This window comes from Bison bison, unplaced genomic scaffold (genome assembly GCF_000754665.1).
Source record: "Bison bison bison isolate TAMUID 2011002044 unplaced genomic scaffold, Bison_UMD1.0 scf7180017864471, whole genome shotgun sequence".
In the NCBI taxonomy this organism is placed as follows: Eukaryota; Metazoa; Chordata; class Mammalia; order Artiodactyla; family Bovidae; genus Bison; species Bison bison.
Genome location: NW_011495032.1, coordinates 33,869,572 through 33,885,059, shown reverse-complemented (window position 1 = coordinate 33,885,059; position 15,488 = coordinate 33,869,572). Strand labels below are relative to the sequence as shown.

At 36.1% G+C, this 15,488-nt stretch overlaps 1 protein-coding gene across 1 annotated transcript in view; it reads left to right on the top strand.

The window, feature by feature from the left end:
• ERBB4 (erb-b2 receptor tyrosine kinase 4) overlaps positions 1-15,488 on the top strand; it is a 1,285,626-nt gene that overhangs the window by 870,438 nt on the left and 399,700 nt on the right. Inside the window, 1 exon segment of the mRNA XM_010861119.1 lies at positions 7,261-7,395. Coding sequence (XP_010859421.1) covers positions 7,261-7,395 — 135 coding nt within the window.

Here is a 15,488-nt window from a genome sequence, read left to right as displayed (position 1 = left end):
GTCGCTTCAGTCGTGTCTGACTCTGTGCGACCCCAGAGACAGCAGCCCACCAGGCTCCCCTGTCCCTGGGATTCTCCAGGCAAGAACACTGGAGTGGGTTGCCATTTCCTTCTCCAATGCATGAAAGTGAAAAGTGAAAGTGAAGTCACTAAGTCGTGTCCAACCCTCAGCGACCCTATGGACTGCAGCTCACCAGGCTGCTCCGTCCATGGGAGTTTCCAGGCAAGAGTTTTGGAGTGGGTTGCCATTTCCTTTAGGATGGACAGGTTGAATCTCCTTGCGGTCCAAGGGACTCACAAGAGTCTTTTCCAACACCACAGTTCAAAAGCATCATTTCTTCAGCGCTCAGCTTTCTTTATGGTCCAACTCTCACATCCATACCATACATGACTACTGGAAAAACCATAGCCTTTACTAGACGGACTTCTGTTGGCCAAGTAATATCTCTGCTTTTTATTTTATTTTTTTTAATTTAATTTAATTTTTTAACTTTACAATATTGTATTGGTTTTGCCATATATCAACATGAATCCGCCACAGGTATACACGTGTCTCTGCTTTTTAATATACTATCTAGGTTGGTCATAACTTTCCTTCCAAGGAGTAAGTGTCTTTGAATTTCATGGCTGCAATCACCATCTGCAGTGATTTTGGAGCCCCAAAAAATAAAGTCTGCCACTGTTTCCACTGTTTGCCCATCTATTTGCCATGAAGTGATGGGACCAGATGCCATGATCTTAGTTTTCTGAATGTTGAGCTTTAAGCCAACTTTTGGACTCTGCTCTTTCACTTTCATCAATAGGCTCTTTAGTTCCTCTCCGCTTTCGGCCATAAGGGTGGTGTCAACTGCATATCTGAGGTTATTGATATTTCTCTTGGCAATCTTGATTCCAGCTTGTGTTTCTTCCAGCCCAGCATTTGTCATGATGTACTCTGCATATAAGTTAAATAAGCAGGGTGACAATATACAACCTTGACGTACTCCTTTTCCTATTTGAGCCAGTCTTTTGTTCCATGTCCAGTTCTAACTGCTTCCTGACCTGCATACAGATTTCTTAAGAGGCAGGTAAGGTGGTCTTGTATTTCCATCTCTATTAGAATTTTCCACAGTTTGTTGTGATATATACAGTTAAAGGCGTTGGCATAGTCAATAAAGCAGAAATAGATGTTTTTCTGGAACTCTCTTGCTTTTTCCATGATTCAGTAGATGTTGACAATTTGATCTCTGGTTCCTCTGCCTTTCCTAAAATCAGCCTGAACATCTGGAAGTTCACAGTTCACGTATTGTTGAAGCCTGGCTTGGAGAGTTTTGAGCATTACACTGCCAGCATATGAGATGAGTGCAATTGTGCACTAGTTTGAGCATTCTTTGGCGTTGCCTTTCTTTGGTATTGGAATGAAAACTGAGCTTTTCTAGTCCTGTGGCCACTGCTCTGTTTTCCAAATTTACTGACATATTGAGTGCAGCACTTTCACAGCATCATCTTTTAGGATTTGGAATAGCTTAACTGAAATTCCATCACCTCCCCTAGCTTTGTTCATAGTGATGCTTCCTAAGGCACACCTAACTTCACATTCCAGGATGTCTGGCTCTAGGAGAGTTATCACACCATTGTGATTATCTGGGTCATGAAGATCTTTTTTGTAGAGTTCTTCTGTGTATTCTTGCCACCTCTTCTTAATATCTTCTGCATCTGTTAAGTCCATATCATTTCTGTCCTTTATTATGCCCATCTTTGCATGAAATGTTCCCTTGGTATCTTTAATTTTCTTGAAGTGATCTCCAGTCTTTCACATTCTTGTTTTCCTCTATTTCTTTGCACTGATCACTCTGGAAGGCTTTCTTATCTCTCCTCGCTATTCTTTGGAACTCTGCATTGAAATGGGTATAACTTATCTTTTCTCCTAAAGAGTGCTTATTGAAAAAAGATAACTTCCATTCTTCTTTGGTTTGGTCAGAATGTAATTTAAAATTATGAACTATACCAGGAATGAACTGTTCAGTGTTGGTAACAAATGTCAGGGGAATTTTTTGCAGTTCGATTTAACAAATGTTCATTGAGTAACTGTTGTTTCAAATTTGACATAATAGGTACAGCAGTGAAAAATATCCCCTGCTTTCATGGAGTTTAGTCTCAATACTTCAGGTATAAATCATGTGCTATATATGTTAAATTTAACACGTTGGAGAGGAGTGCAGTTTACAATTTACTTAGTACCCAAAAAAGCTATTTTTTTTTACTTGACTTGCACATATTAATCTAGTAGGAAGTGTTTGAGACACAAACATATTTAAGTGTTTAGTGGAGTTGTTTAAATAATGAAACTATACTTTTTTCATAGAAAGTTGTATTTAATATATCTTATTGTATTTCAGTTTAGTTCAGTCGCTCAGTCATGTCTGACTCTTTATGACCCCATGAACTACAGCACGCCAGGCCTCCCTGTCCATCACCAACTCCCTGAGCCTAGCCAAACTCGTGTCCATTGAGTCGGTGATGCCACCCAACCATCTCATCCTCTGTCATCCCCTTCTCCTCCTGCCCTCAATCTTTCCCAGCCTCAGGGTCTTTTCGAATGAGTCAGCTCTTCCCATCAGGTGGCCAAAGTATTGGAGTTTCAGCTTCAACATTAGTCCTTTCAATGAACACCCAGGACTGATTTCCTTTAGGATGGACTGGTTTTATCTCCTTGCAAGGGACTCTCAGGAGTCTTCTCCAACACCACAGTTCCAAGCATCAATGGAATTTTTATAGAAGACCGTTTTGTTCTGTGAACTTGCTGGAAATATTTTTATATAATATGATAAGACTCATGGGAAAAGACTCTGATGCTGGGAGGGATTGAGGGCAGGAGGAAAAGGGGATGACAGAGGATGAGATGTCTGGATGGCATCACTGACTCGATGGACGTGAGTTAAGTGAACTCCTGGAGATGGTGATGGATAGGGAGGCCTGGCATGCTGCGATTCATGGGGTCACAAAGAGTCGAACACGACTGAGCAACTGAACTGAACTGAAGACAATAGATAGCAGATTTTTTTCTACCAGTTGTTTCAGTGACCAAGAATCTATTTGTGTCTGTCTTTATTTACTCTGATATATTTCCTGCAGGAAAAGTGAGGTTAAATGGAATGAGATTATTATACCTTAAACCCATTTAGTCATTCAACATTTTTTGAACCCTTCTATACTTCCAGGCATCTTTGTTTGAATTTCAATTAAATCTGTGCCTCATTTGCCTGGATTCCTTTGAAATTGTCTTGTGTCATGATTTTAACATATAATTATTAATCACAATTTCATGCTGCTAGTGGAATACAAACTCTTGGTGTAACAAAGTTGACACAGCTCTTAGCAAAGGTATAGCCAGACATTTTTCCGGTATCATCCTAGATAAATATCTTAACAAGATTTTCTATTTTTCTAATCTTTGTCCCTTTTTCTAATCTAAACAGATAATTTTAGAAAAGCTTTTATGGTCAATGACTGTATGGCTTTTCCTAGTGGCTCAGACAGTAAAGTATCTGCCTACAATGCAGGAGACCCGGGTTCAATCCATGGATGGGGAAGATCTCCTGGAGAAGGAAATGTCAACCCACTCCAGTATTCTTGCCTGGAAAATCCCATGGACATAGGAGCCTGGTAGGCTACAGTTATGGGGTCACAAAATTCAGACACGACTGAGCGACTTCACTTTCATTTTCTTTCATGGTCAGTGAAGGTAGAAACATTAGCTATCCCTTTTGTCAGGTAAATAATCTGTGTCTTTTAGCAACTTTCTTGCAGGTTAATTAATACCTTTTCCTAGAATTTTCTTAGTACAGCAATAAATCTAACTGAATATATTTACACAGAACATATTAATTAATATTCTAACACTAACACTGTATAAAGTTATGAAATAAATATAAATGATATAAATGAGTAAATGCAATTTGACATTATTTCCTGATGCATATGCAGGTAATCAAGTTTATCAAAAGAAAATATAAGATGAAGTGTACACAAAAACTCTTCTACAAATTTCAATAAAATATACACTTTTTGATTGTGAAGTTATGGCATTCAAAGGCAGATTATGGTCTAAGCCAAACATAAAGGGGAAAAAAAAAACTACTTTCAGGGAAAATATACACATGCATGAATAAACTATCTATTATTAAGTACTAAAATGTTATAAATCCTGATGACCAGAATTGCTAGCAGATGCTGAGTTTTGAATTCAGAATGATAAAAATATCATCCAGATTGATCATGATTATAGTCTCAGTTTAAAATTTGAACATGTAAGATTATACTTGAATTTTTATTGCCTCTTTTTTAAATCCTTTTCCATGTATAAGCCGAGCTCTTGAACAGAGTATTTCTAAGAAATAAACGTTGACATTGGTAGGAGATTAATTTTGTTGAAGAAAGGGATTTGATGCGATTATTATTCAACATAATATAATCTAATTCTTTTGAATATTTTTAGATAGGAAGTTGTAGATGGATGCTGTGTTCCTTCAGTATGAACTATTTAAATTAAAATGTGACTCCTGAAAAATATACTCTTTCTACAATGTTTGAGCTATTACATTTTCTATTCACATTTTTTTAAAGCAGAGCTTTTCTAAATCTAGACTGAAAAATAACCTTTGTTTCCTGGATAGCAGTCAAAATCTCCTTTTTTTGTCACCTAATGAAGAATTATTCCTAGAGCAGAAGAGCATCACCTAATGTCTCATGAGAAAGCTATTAATATGAGATCCTCACATTTCTTAGATAGAAACTTAATGCCAAACATTAATGCAGAAATCCATTTTCACAATCTTTCTTACCTCTTACATCTCCCTTCTTGCTTTGATGAAGATTGTATGGTTAAGTCATGAAAAATAATGAACTGGGTTGTAGAAGTAGAAAGATGATCTAACTTCTTTGTTTCTTTTTTCCCCCCTCCCATTTGAGAAAACGGATCCAATAGTCAGTGATACAATTAACAATGGAAATGGGATTGATTTTAAATGTGGAAAGTCCTACAATGTCAAAATTAATCTGGAGGATTTTATACATGCAATATAGTAAGGCACTTTATATGTGACCTCCAATCTTACTTCCACAAGTACTTTTTTTATGGTGTTACATGTTCCTCTCATTCTTTTATGCCGCTTTTTGGTGTAAGGGGACTCTTGGCTTCCCTCATAGCTCAGTTGGCAAAGAATCCACCTGCAATACAGGAGACCCCGGTTCAATTCCTGGGTCAGGAAGATCCCCTGGAGAAAGGATAGGCTACCCTCTTCAGTATTCTTGGGCTTCCCTGTGGCTCAGATGCTAAAAAATCCACTTGCAATGTGAGAGACCTGGGTGGGAAAATCCCCTGGAGAAGGGAAAGGCTACCCACTCCAGTATTCTGCCCTGGAGAATTCCATGGACTATATAGTCCATGGGGTCACAAAGAGTCAGACACAACTAAGTGACTTTCATTTCACTCAGACAGTCTTCACTTTCTTTAAAGGTTTAGCTTGGAATACGGCACAGGAGAGGGCTTCCCTGATGGCTCAGGGGATAAAGAATCCACCTGTAATGCAGGAGACACAAGAGACAAGTGTTCGATCCCTAGGTCAGGAACATATCCTGGAGAAGGAAATGGCAAGCCACTCCAGTATTCTTGCTTGAAAAATCCCATGGACAGGGGACCCTGGTCACCGGTTCACAAAGGGTCCAACCCAACTGAGAGACTAAGCACACACTGCATAGGAGAGATGATTTTCTTAAGGCCAGCACAAGAGACAGATTTGGTTGATGTCCTGATATCCCATCCCTCACCTTCCTTGCTAACACTCCTGCACATTTTGGGTTTTGTTCGCATAACAGTATGTCCACCTTAAGAATTTCTCATTCAGCCTAGGGTATTGGTCTGGCCAATAATATGCAGACTAATCCTTGGGGAAACATCCCTTTTCAAATCAAAAGCCACCTGTTCATTCTTTTGTTTTCATCTTGCCTTGAATTCAAACATCTTTAGATACAACAGTCATCTTATGCTTGGAATGAATAAAGCCAACATACATAGTAGGTTGTGGGTACTGCAGAATAGCTAAACTAATATCCACAACTGCCTCTGATAAGTTTCTTATCATGTGAAAAAACACAATCAACGCTTATCTATATAAATCACTGTTAATTGAATTTTGTTTTTTGTATCTGACTGCTTTATGGACTGTTATATGATTTCTCTTGTTTTTGTATTAGGAAGAAAAATGTAATATATATTGAGTAGGAAGATGCTATATATATTTCTAATCAATTTCTCAAAATGATAAGAATAGTATTTTCAGAAGGAAAATCGTATTTTCTACCTTTTTGTCTGGATAATGTAAAGCTATCTGTACAAGAATCTATGTATATAATCAGCCACTGTTCAGAGGGAACAAGTTAGCTGATTAAGGCCAGTGTCGTAAAATAAGAATCAAGTAAAAATTGGTTTTGGTGCATTGTATCACAGTCTTGCCCTGTTGCAATGAACCAGACAATATCTATGATATCTTGCTTTGTGTTGTTCTTAAAGAATAATTGGCAGTTCTCTTGACTGAATTTGAGATGAATAAAGAATACTTTTGTGATTGAAGCATTAAATTTACCTTCCATTTTTTGCTAATTACTTACCTAACTGACTCCAGTCAATGTCACATTGACTAAAACAATATTTTTAAGGGAAACTTGGCAATTTGCAGAAAGCCTTAAAAATATTTACAATCTGTGAATGTTATTTATAGGAAAAAAAAATTTAAAGAGCTAATCAGAGATAAACAAGTTAAATGACCAAGGGGTGATTGGTTAAATAAATACTGTTTAAGTTACACCCTGGCGTATCATATTCTCCTTAGAAATAACACAGAATAATATTTAATTACCTTTGACTATTAACCATTTAGTATTAACAAAATTATCAGGTTATGAAATATATATGCAATATTATTCCAATTTCAGAGGAAATAAAACAGAAAAGAGACTGATAGAATCTGTTCCAAACAGTGAAGAGTGTTTCTCTCTGAGTGTTTGAATTATGAGTTGTTATTTTTCTTTGTATTGTTCAATGTTTTCAAATTTCTGCAATCTATATGACTCAGGAAAAAGGTATTTTATAAGAAATCTGGACTATTAACAAAGTAACTGTAATTTAACCCTGAAGATAGCTTAAGAGTAAATTATTTTGATTGACTACCTTTCGTCATCAAAAAGGTTGACAACAAATCTCTGTTTGTTTGTTTTAATACAGAAATCCTAAATGGCGGCGTCTATGTAGACCAGAACAAATTTCTTTGTTATACAGACACTATTCATTGGCAAGATATTGTTCGGAATCCGTGGCCTTTCAACCTGACCCTGGTGTCAACAAATGGTAGCTCAGGATGTGAGTAGCATTATCCTTTTTAATGTCTCAAAAGATTCTTCTACCTATTGTTTTCACAAAAATGGCTTATGTTTATCATGTCCTAACTAATATTTGAATTTTGACTGTATCCCATTCTATGTAACAGAACAAGCTTTTTACTTTTCAGCTCTTTTTAGACTCATACTCCTCCTTTACAAATTCTCATTTTCTTAACTGGATCCCTTTTGCTCAATCTAAATCATGTTACCATATTTCTAAGGTCTAAGCCTGTGGCCTTTTGTCTATAAACTTAAGGCTGGTGTATAGCTTCTGCTTCAACTCTTTGTGACTGTTATATCACTGAGAAAATGGTAATAGGACAAAATGCACTTTCCTATTTATTGTAATTTTTAGTTAACAGTAGAAACCAGTGAACATTTTAGAATCTCTAAGCCTTCATTTACCCACAAAACCTGCATTTACCCACAATTCTAAACACTATAAAAAGAGTGGAGAAATATAAATTTCATGCAGAAGAATTTCATTACATTATGATTTTAGTCATTAGCCTAATAAACCAACTGATTTCCCATTCTTAAAGTGTTTAGTGTGTCTATCACAGATAATTTATTAGATTCAGAGTATTTAATATGATTAAATGACAAGCAAGTAATATTTGAGCTATCATTAAAACCTTTGGAAATTATTCTGCCTGGATTCTGTTTCACTTTCATAAAGCAGACTATATTGTCCCCACATTTATTATTACTGACATTTGTATGAGAGCAGAATCTTTATCAAGTGTTAACTTGAGTTTTGTATTTCTCATCTATTATTATATGTATCTCATATGAAATCATAAGTATTTTCACACAGTTCAATAATTATTTGCAATAGTACTAATTGTGTTATAACACTGTTGTAGGAAATCAAACTGTAAGGGACAATTAAATTTATTGATGGTCCTAATAATATAACAGGGAAATATGAATATATTTGATCTAAACTGACAGCTGTGTTTCTAATAAACGGCTAAAATTTTTAGAAAAAAACTAAAGTAATGTAATTTGCTTGTCACCTTTGAGCAGAAATTTATATAAGATATTATCTTTGTTCAACAGTGTTCAACTTACATACCTTGTAAAATTATATGTGAATGAAAAATTGAATCTGTTCCTACTAACAAAGCAAATGATGTGCTTCAGAAATGGCTTCAGTTTTCAGTCTGCCCACATTATAGTATGATTTATATGAAAGGGAAAAATCATAATGTTTGGATAAGAGGAAAGGCCTACTGAATTTCAGTTTATTAGGTACTGGCCTCTAATGCATGAGTAAGATCAGACAAGGATGAAGCCCAAGACAGAGGGAAAAGGTATTGTCATCACCAGCCTTACAGGATGTAGAGCACTGAGGTCTGATGGATTTTTCAGCACTTTCACAGACAGCATCTCTTTTTGTTATTCTTTTGAGGGAAAATTTGAATATTGGTGCCTATAACCAAGCAACATTAGCTGTGTTTGCTTTTGAGTGCAAATAATTGCTGGTACAAAAACTGTGAATACAGAGTAGATTCACAACAATGATTCTTTACAGATTAACCACAAATTGCTTAATGGCATCGGAAAGGCAATGGCACCCCACTCCATTACTCTTGCCTGGAAAATCCCATGGACGGAGGAGCCTGGTGGCCTGCAGTCCATGGGGTCTCTAAGAGTCGGACACGACTAAACGACTTCACTTTCACTTTTCACTTTCATGCATTGGAGAAGGAAATGGCAACCCTCTCCAGTGTTCTTGCCTGAAGAATCCCAGGGACAGGGGAGCCTGGTAGGCTGCCATCTGTGCAGTCGCACAGAGTCAGACATGACTGAAGTGACTTAGGAGCAGCAGCTTAATGACACTATTTTTTTTACTTAATGTTCTATTTGCTAATCCAGTATACATAGTGCACGATACCACAGCTGATAGTAATCAATAGCTGGTCTAAGTCAAGTGGGCCTAAGGAAGGGTCACTATGAACAAAGTTAGTGGAAGTGGTGGATTTCCAGTTGAGCTATTTCAAATCCTAAAAGATGATGCTGTGAAAATGCCGCACTCAGTATGCCAGCAAATTTGGAAAACTCAGCAGTGGCCACAGGACTGGAAAAGGTCAGTTTTCATTCCAATCTCAAAGAAAGGCAATGCCAAAGAGTGTTCAAACTACTGCACAATTGCACTCATCTCACATGTAGCAAAGTAATCCTCAAAATTCTCCAAGCCAGGCTTCAACTATACGTAAACCGTGAACTTCTAGATGTTCAAGCTGGTTATAGAAAAGGCAGAGGAACCAGAGATCAAATTGCCAACATCCACTGGATCATCAAAAAGGAAGAGAGTTCCAGAAAAACATCTATTTATGCTTTATTGACGACACCAAAGCCTTTGATGCTGTGTATCACAACAAACTGGAAAATTCTTAGAGATTGGAATACTAGACCACCTGACCTGCCTCCTGAGAAATTTATTATGCAGGTCAAGAAGCAACAGTTAGAACTGGACATGGAACAACAGACTGGTTCCAAATGGGGAAAGGAGTATGTCAATGCTATATGTTGTCACCCTGTTTATTTAACTTATATGCAGAGTATATCATGTGAAATGCTGGGCTGGAAGAAGCACAAGCTGGAATCAAGACTCCCAGGGGAAATATCAAATACCTCAAATAAGCAGATGACACCACTCTTATGACAGAAAGTGAAGAAGAACTAAAAAGCCTCTTTATGAAAGTGAAAGAGGAGAATGAAAAATTTGACTTAAAACTCAATATTCAGAAAACTACGGTTATGGCATCTGGTCCCATCACTTCATGGCAAATAGATGGGGAAACAATGGAAGCAGTGACAGACCTTATTTTTTTAGGCTCCAAAATCACTGCAGATGGTGACTGCAGCCATGAAATTAAAAGACACTTTTGCCTTGGAAGAAAAGCTATGACTAACCTAGACAACATATTAAAAAGCAGAGACATTACCTAACCAAAAAATGTCAGTCTAGTCAAAGCTATGGTTTTTCCAGTAGTCATATATAGATGAAAGAGTTGGACTATAAAGAAAGTTGAGCACCAAAGAACTGATGCTTTTGAACTGTGGTGTTAGAGAAGACTCTTGAGAGTCCTTTGGACTGCAAGGAAATCCAACCAGTCAATCCTGGAGAAAATCAATCCTGAATATTCATTGGAAGGACTGATGCTGAAGCCGAAGCCCCAGTACTTTGGCCACCGATATGAAGAACTGACTCATTGGAAAAGACCCTGATGCTGGGAAAGAGTCAAGGTGGGAGGAGAAGGGGACAACAGAGGATGAGATACTGGGATGACATCACCGACGGTATGGACATGAATTTGAGTGAACTCCTGGAGTTGGTGATGGACAGGGAGGCCTGGCATGCTGTAGTAAATGGGGTCGCAAAGAGTTGGACACGCTGAGAGACTGAACTGAACTGAACTGAACTTACTATGGCTTTATCCTGAGTCAGTCGCTTCATTTATCTTCTCGCCATGGTTGATTATTGGCAGTTCTTGTGGTGTTAAATTTAACTTCCACATTGAGTCCCGAACTACACACCATCAACCAATCAAATCACCCAAGTTAAGAATTTAGTAGGCATCATTGATTTCACCTTATCTTTGGCTCTTGGCATTTATTTAATCACTAAATTGATACTGAATTTGCCTGTTTCTTTATTATACATACTTTTAAGTTAACATTGCTCTAGTTCAGGATTTCATCTATTGCCTGAGTTATTGGAGCGATCTCCTAATTCTTAATATTTTTTTGAGTCCATGACCCTGTAGCAGTCTGATGAAATCTATAGTCACTTTCTGATAATACTTAAATGAATAGGCATAAAATAAATATTTTATAATGTATGTCAATATGCATAAAATTAATAAATTTATAAAGGATTACAATGAAAAAAATTATGTTGAAACACACCAGTCAGCATAATTTAAATCTATGATATAGTAATATGCTTTTTTATTATATTACATAAAGTATTCTAACAGTGGAATTAATATTCAGTGTGGTTTGAAGTGGTGATTGACATAAATATTATTTTAAAAAGGAAAGTCTCTTTAGCAAATATGTTGACAAAACCAGATAGCCACAAGCACAAAATTGAAGTTAAATTTTTATCTTACACTATATATCAACATGAATTAAAGATCTAAATGTAAGACCCCAAACATTTGTAACATTTCCCCCATGAAGTTCGAGAACCTCCTAAATTCTATCCACAGACCTTTTGGGGGGTCCAAGGATCCTTGGCTAAGAGCCCCTGTATTTAGGTACTCTGCTTGCCTTCAGTCCTGACAACTCCACCGGACAAAATGCCCACAAGGGCTCAATTTAATGGAAATCTAACCATGACTTTGTCTAAAAACCATCACTGCAAGTGTTATGTAGGGTCAAATCTGAACAAATTCAAAGGCTTGGACTTTTCAGCAGATTCCTACTTATTTGCCCCCTTTATGGAGTGAATTCTTTCAATTCTTTTGTCTGTATTGCTCTTCCTTATCTGTTTGCCAGACAAAATTTTGTTCATACATTCAGACACTTGTCAGTTGTTCTCTCTTCTAAGAAGTATTCTCTTTACTGTCTAGATTGGATAACGTTTTCTGTATAACCCTGTAACGACCAGTGCTGAACCCTGGCATGCTGCCTCACTCTAAAATAAAAAGTCCTTGTATAGAATGCCCAGTTCATCATTCTTTCCTCTGTTCTAGCATATGATAGATGGATAACAGATATGTACTGAATAAATAAATAAATGAAATAGATCAGTTCATAAACAGGAAAAACAGATGAATTCAAATTATATTTTATTCCATCCATCATTTATATTAAAGAAAATAGATCTGAAAAATAAATCATAATCAACAGATAGGTAGCTTATACATTTCAGGTATTTTTCAGGTAAGTAAGCCAATATGCATCTGTATCCTTAATTTAATTTATATAATTATAAGTTATACTATTTCTATTAATTATATTTATGTTCTATTTGTATGTGTTATTATATTTATAACAATTGTAAGATAAAATATCTATGTTTCCTTTAGTGTTTAGAGACATTAATTTGTGTAATAATTGTAAATATGTACAAATCACATATTTTTGACAAAGAATTTAATAATATTTGATTACTTAATTATATTTTTCAAGATACTTCTTAATTATGCTTTTGGGTATGAATACAATACTAATTCTTAAAGCAGAAAAGTACAATATTTTCAAGAGCAACCAGGCCATTTATTGACATAATGTTTTGGCTATAACTGAAACATTGAGGAAAAGGTTTGAAGTGTCTGAAGTTTAAGTTTGAAGTGTTTGAAATTTAATATTACTTATTTAAAAATATGTTATTTCAGAATAATTATAACCAAATGGTATTTTTCAACATACTTCAGAAATCTCAATCGACGACCCAGAGGGATGGTATGGGGAGGGAGGAGGGAGGAGGGTTCAGGATGGGGAACACATGTATACCTGTGGCGGATTCATTTCGATATTTGGCAAAACTAATACAATTATGTAAAGTTTAAAAAATAAAATAAAATTTTAAAAAAATAAAGAGAATAAAAAAATAAATAAATAAAGTATTTTCTGGGAATAATGAAAAAAAAAAAAAAGAAGAAATGAGAGTCTTCTTTCTCATACAGATCCCTAGCAAGACTGATAATATTCTAACATTACTGAATAGCTACATCAATAGGGCATATTAAATAAACTATCCTTTACAGTGGAAAAACCATATGGTGAATGATGTTTCACTTATTTGGAACTCTATAATGACACTCAATAATGTCAAAATGCTGGAAATTAGTCACTCACTAAAAATTAAGCAAATGCCAGTAAATCAGAACCTAAATATGAAAAAATAGATGACAGTATGTTCTAAGAAGATGTATAGTTAAGAGAATGGATTCAGTAGCCAAACAGGTTTGTTTGAAATCTAAGTAGTTAGTTTGAAATCTAACTTGCCTCTTAATATTAATAGGTATGTGACCTTGGGCAAGTCACGTATGCTTTTAGCATCTCAATTTCCACAACTATAGAAGGAGAGTGTCAAGAACTGAGCTGAGCTGCAAGACTTCATGGTGGTCAGTTAAAATAAAGGACCAATAAGAAGATAATACTCATGCTTTTAATCGCTTATGGCAATAGTATAAGCAAGAAGCTACACTGGAGGAAGTGTGAGGTCCATTGGGTCATTTTTCACCAGAAAACAGAATGGAGAAAAAGTGTCTTATAGTATCCCCACCCCTCTAAAAACATTTCAGCAAAGGCACCCAAGGAAGGTGTTTGATATAGAGGCCTCCAGATGGACCATCAATATGCTAATGGCTGGTCAGGGAGCTGTGAGTTCTCCTTGACTGCACTCCCTGTAGAGACTTCAACACACTGATGTGCACCATCTTTGCTATGAGGAGGGCTGCTCTCCTCTGTGAGGTTAGCCAGGTAAAGATTTTGTAGCTATTTGTGGCCATGCTTGAAATATCACACATAGGTTCTTGTCTAGGAACTTATATTATCAACTTCCTAGGATTATTATAGGTTATTGTGAGGAAGGGTTTATTATGAGGAAGAAACAATTAATTTGTGTCAAAATTTGAGTGATTTCTTATGTTAAAAGAATAAAGAAAAAAGTGAAAGAAAGTGTTAGTTGCTCGGTCATGTCTGACTCTTTGCTACCCTGCCAGGTACTCTACTTTGCTACTCTAGCCTGCCAGGCTCCTCTGCCCATGGAATTCTCCAGCCAGGAATGCTGGAGTGGGTAGCGATCCCCTTCTAGAAGGGATCTTCCTGACCCAGAGATCAAACCCAGGTCTCCCACATTGCAAGCAGATTCTTTTTTTTTTTTTTTTTTTAGATTTTCAGACAGGCTTTATTAAGGTAGTAATAACACTTGAGCTGGGCTTCCACTCAAGCAGATTCTTTACTGTCTGAGCCAACAGGGAGGTAAAGTATCTTTTGATTTTGATTTGTTTTTTTCATATGACTTGGCCATTGGACAGAATTATATTTTATAATATGTAACAGTGATATTTTCATTATATATTAATTACTTGGCATTTTATTATATTTCTGTTTCATATGTTTTAGCAAACAGAGGATAATATTTCATAGCTTTATCTCACAGAGACGCTGAAAGGAACAGTGCTCACATGCTACAGATCTTAGTCTTTCTCTCTCTTTAGCTTACACCAGATGCACCTCTCATTCTCAATTGCCTTCTAAAACCAAATACTAGCTAATGACAGAAGTGGGAGTGTGAGGGAATTGGCAAATTCATTAAAGACATTAAATTCACAAACATAATCTGAGAATGAATCATTTGTTTAAACCAAATGTTCTGCCTACATTAAAATCATTAGTAAAACTTAAAACTATATTTATCTTTTAATGACTATTGCATATATTAATAATTGCCTGCTCCTAACTATTGCATAGTGTCCTACACAGATAACTTTGATGAACTAGAAAATAATCAAATATCAAAATATAGTCAAACCTGATTTTCTTAGTATATCAACTGTTGTTACTCCTTCAATATTAAAATATTTACATAAAATACACGAACTTTTCAAAGTTTAGAATTTCATAGTAAAGGAAAAGACAAAATTTATTCAGGATAAATTTCAGTGCAGCTTCACTTTTTGTGTATTATATACACATATACCCACTTTTACATAAATACATATATAGAATCAACTTATGACACCACCCTGTGGCAGAAAGTGAAGAGGAACTAAAAAGCCTCTTGATGAAAATGAAGAGGAGAGTGAAAAAGTTGGCTTAAAGCTCAACATTCAGAAAACTAAGATCATGGTATCTGGTCCCATCACTTCATGGGAAATAGATGGGGAAACAATGGAAACAGTGGCAGACTTTATTTTGGGGGGCTCCAAAATCACTGCAGATGATGACCGCAGCCATGAAATTAAAAGACACTCCTTGGAAGGAAAGGTATGACCAACCTAGACAGCATATTGAAAAGCAGAGACATCACTTTGCTACCAAAGGTCCATCTAGTCAAGACTATGGTTTTTCCAGTGGTCATGTATGGATGTGAGAGTTGGACTGTGA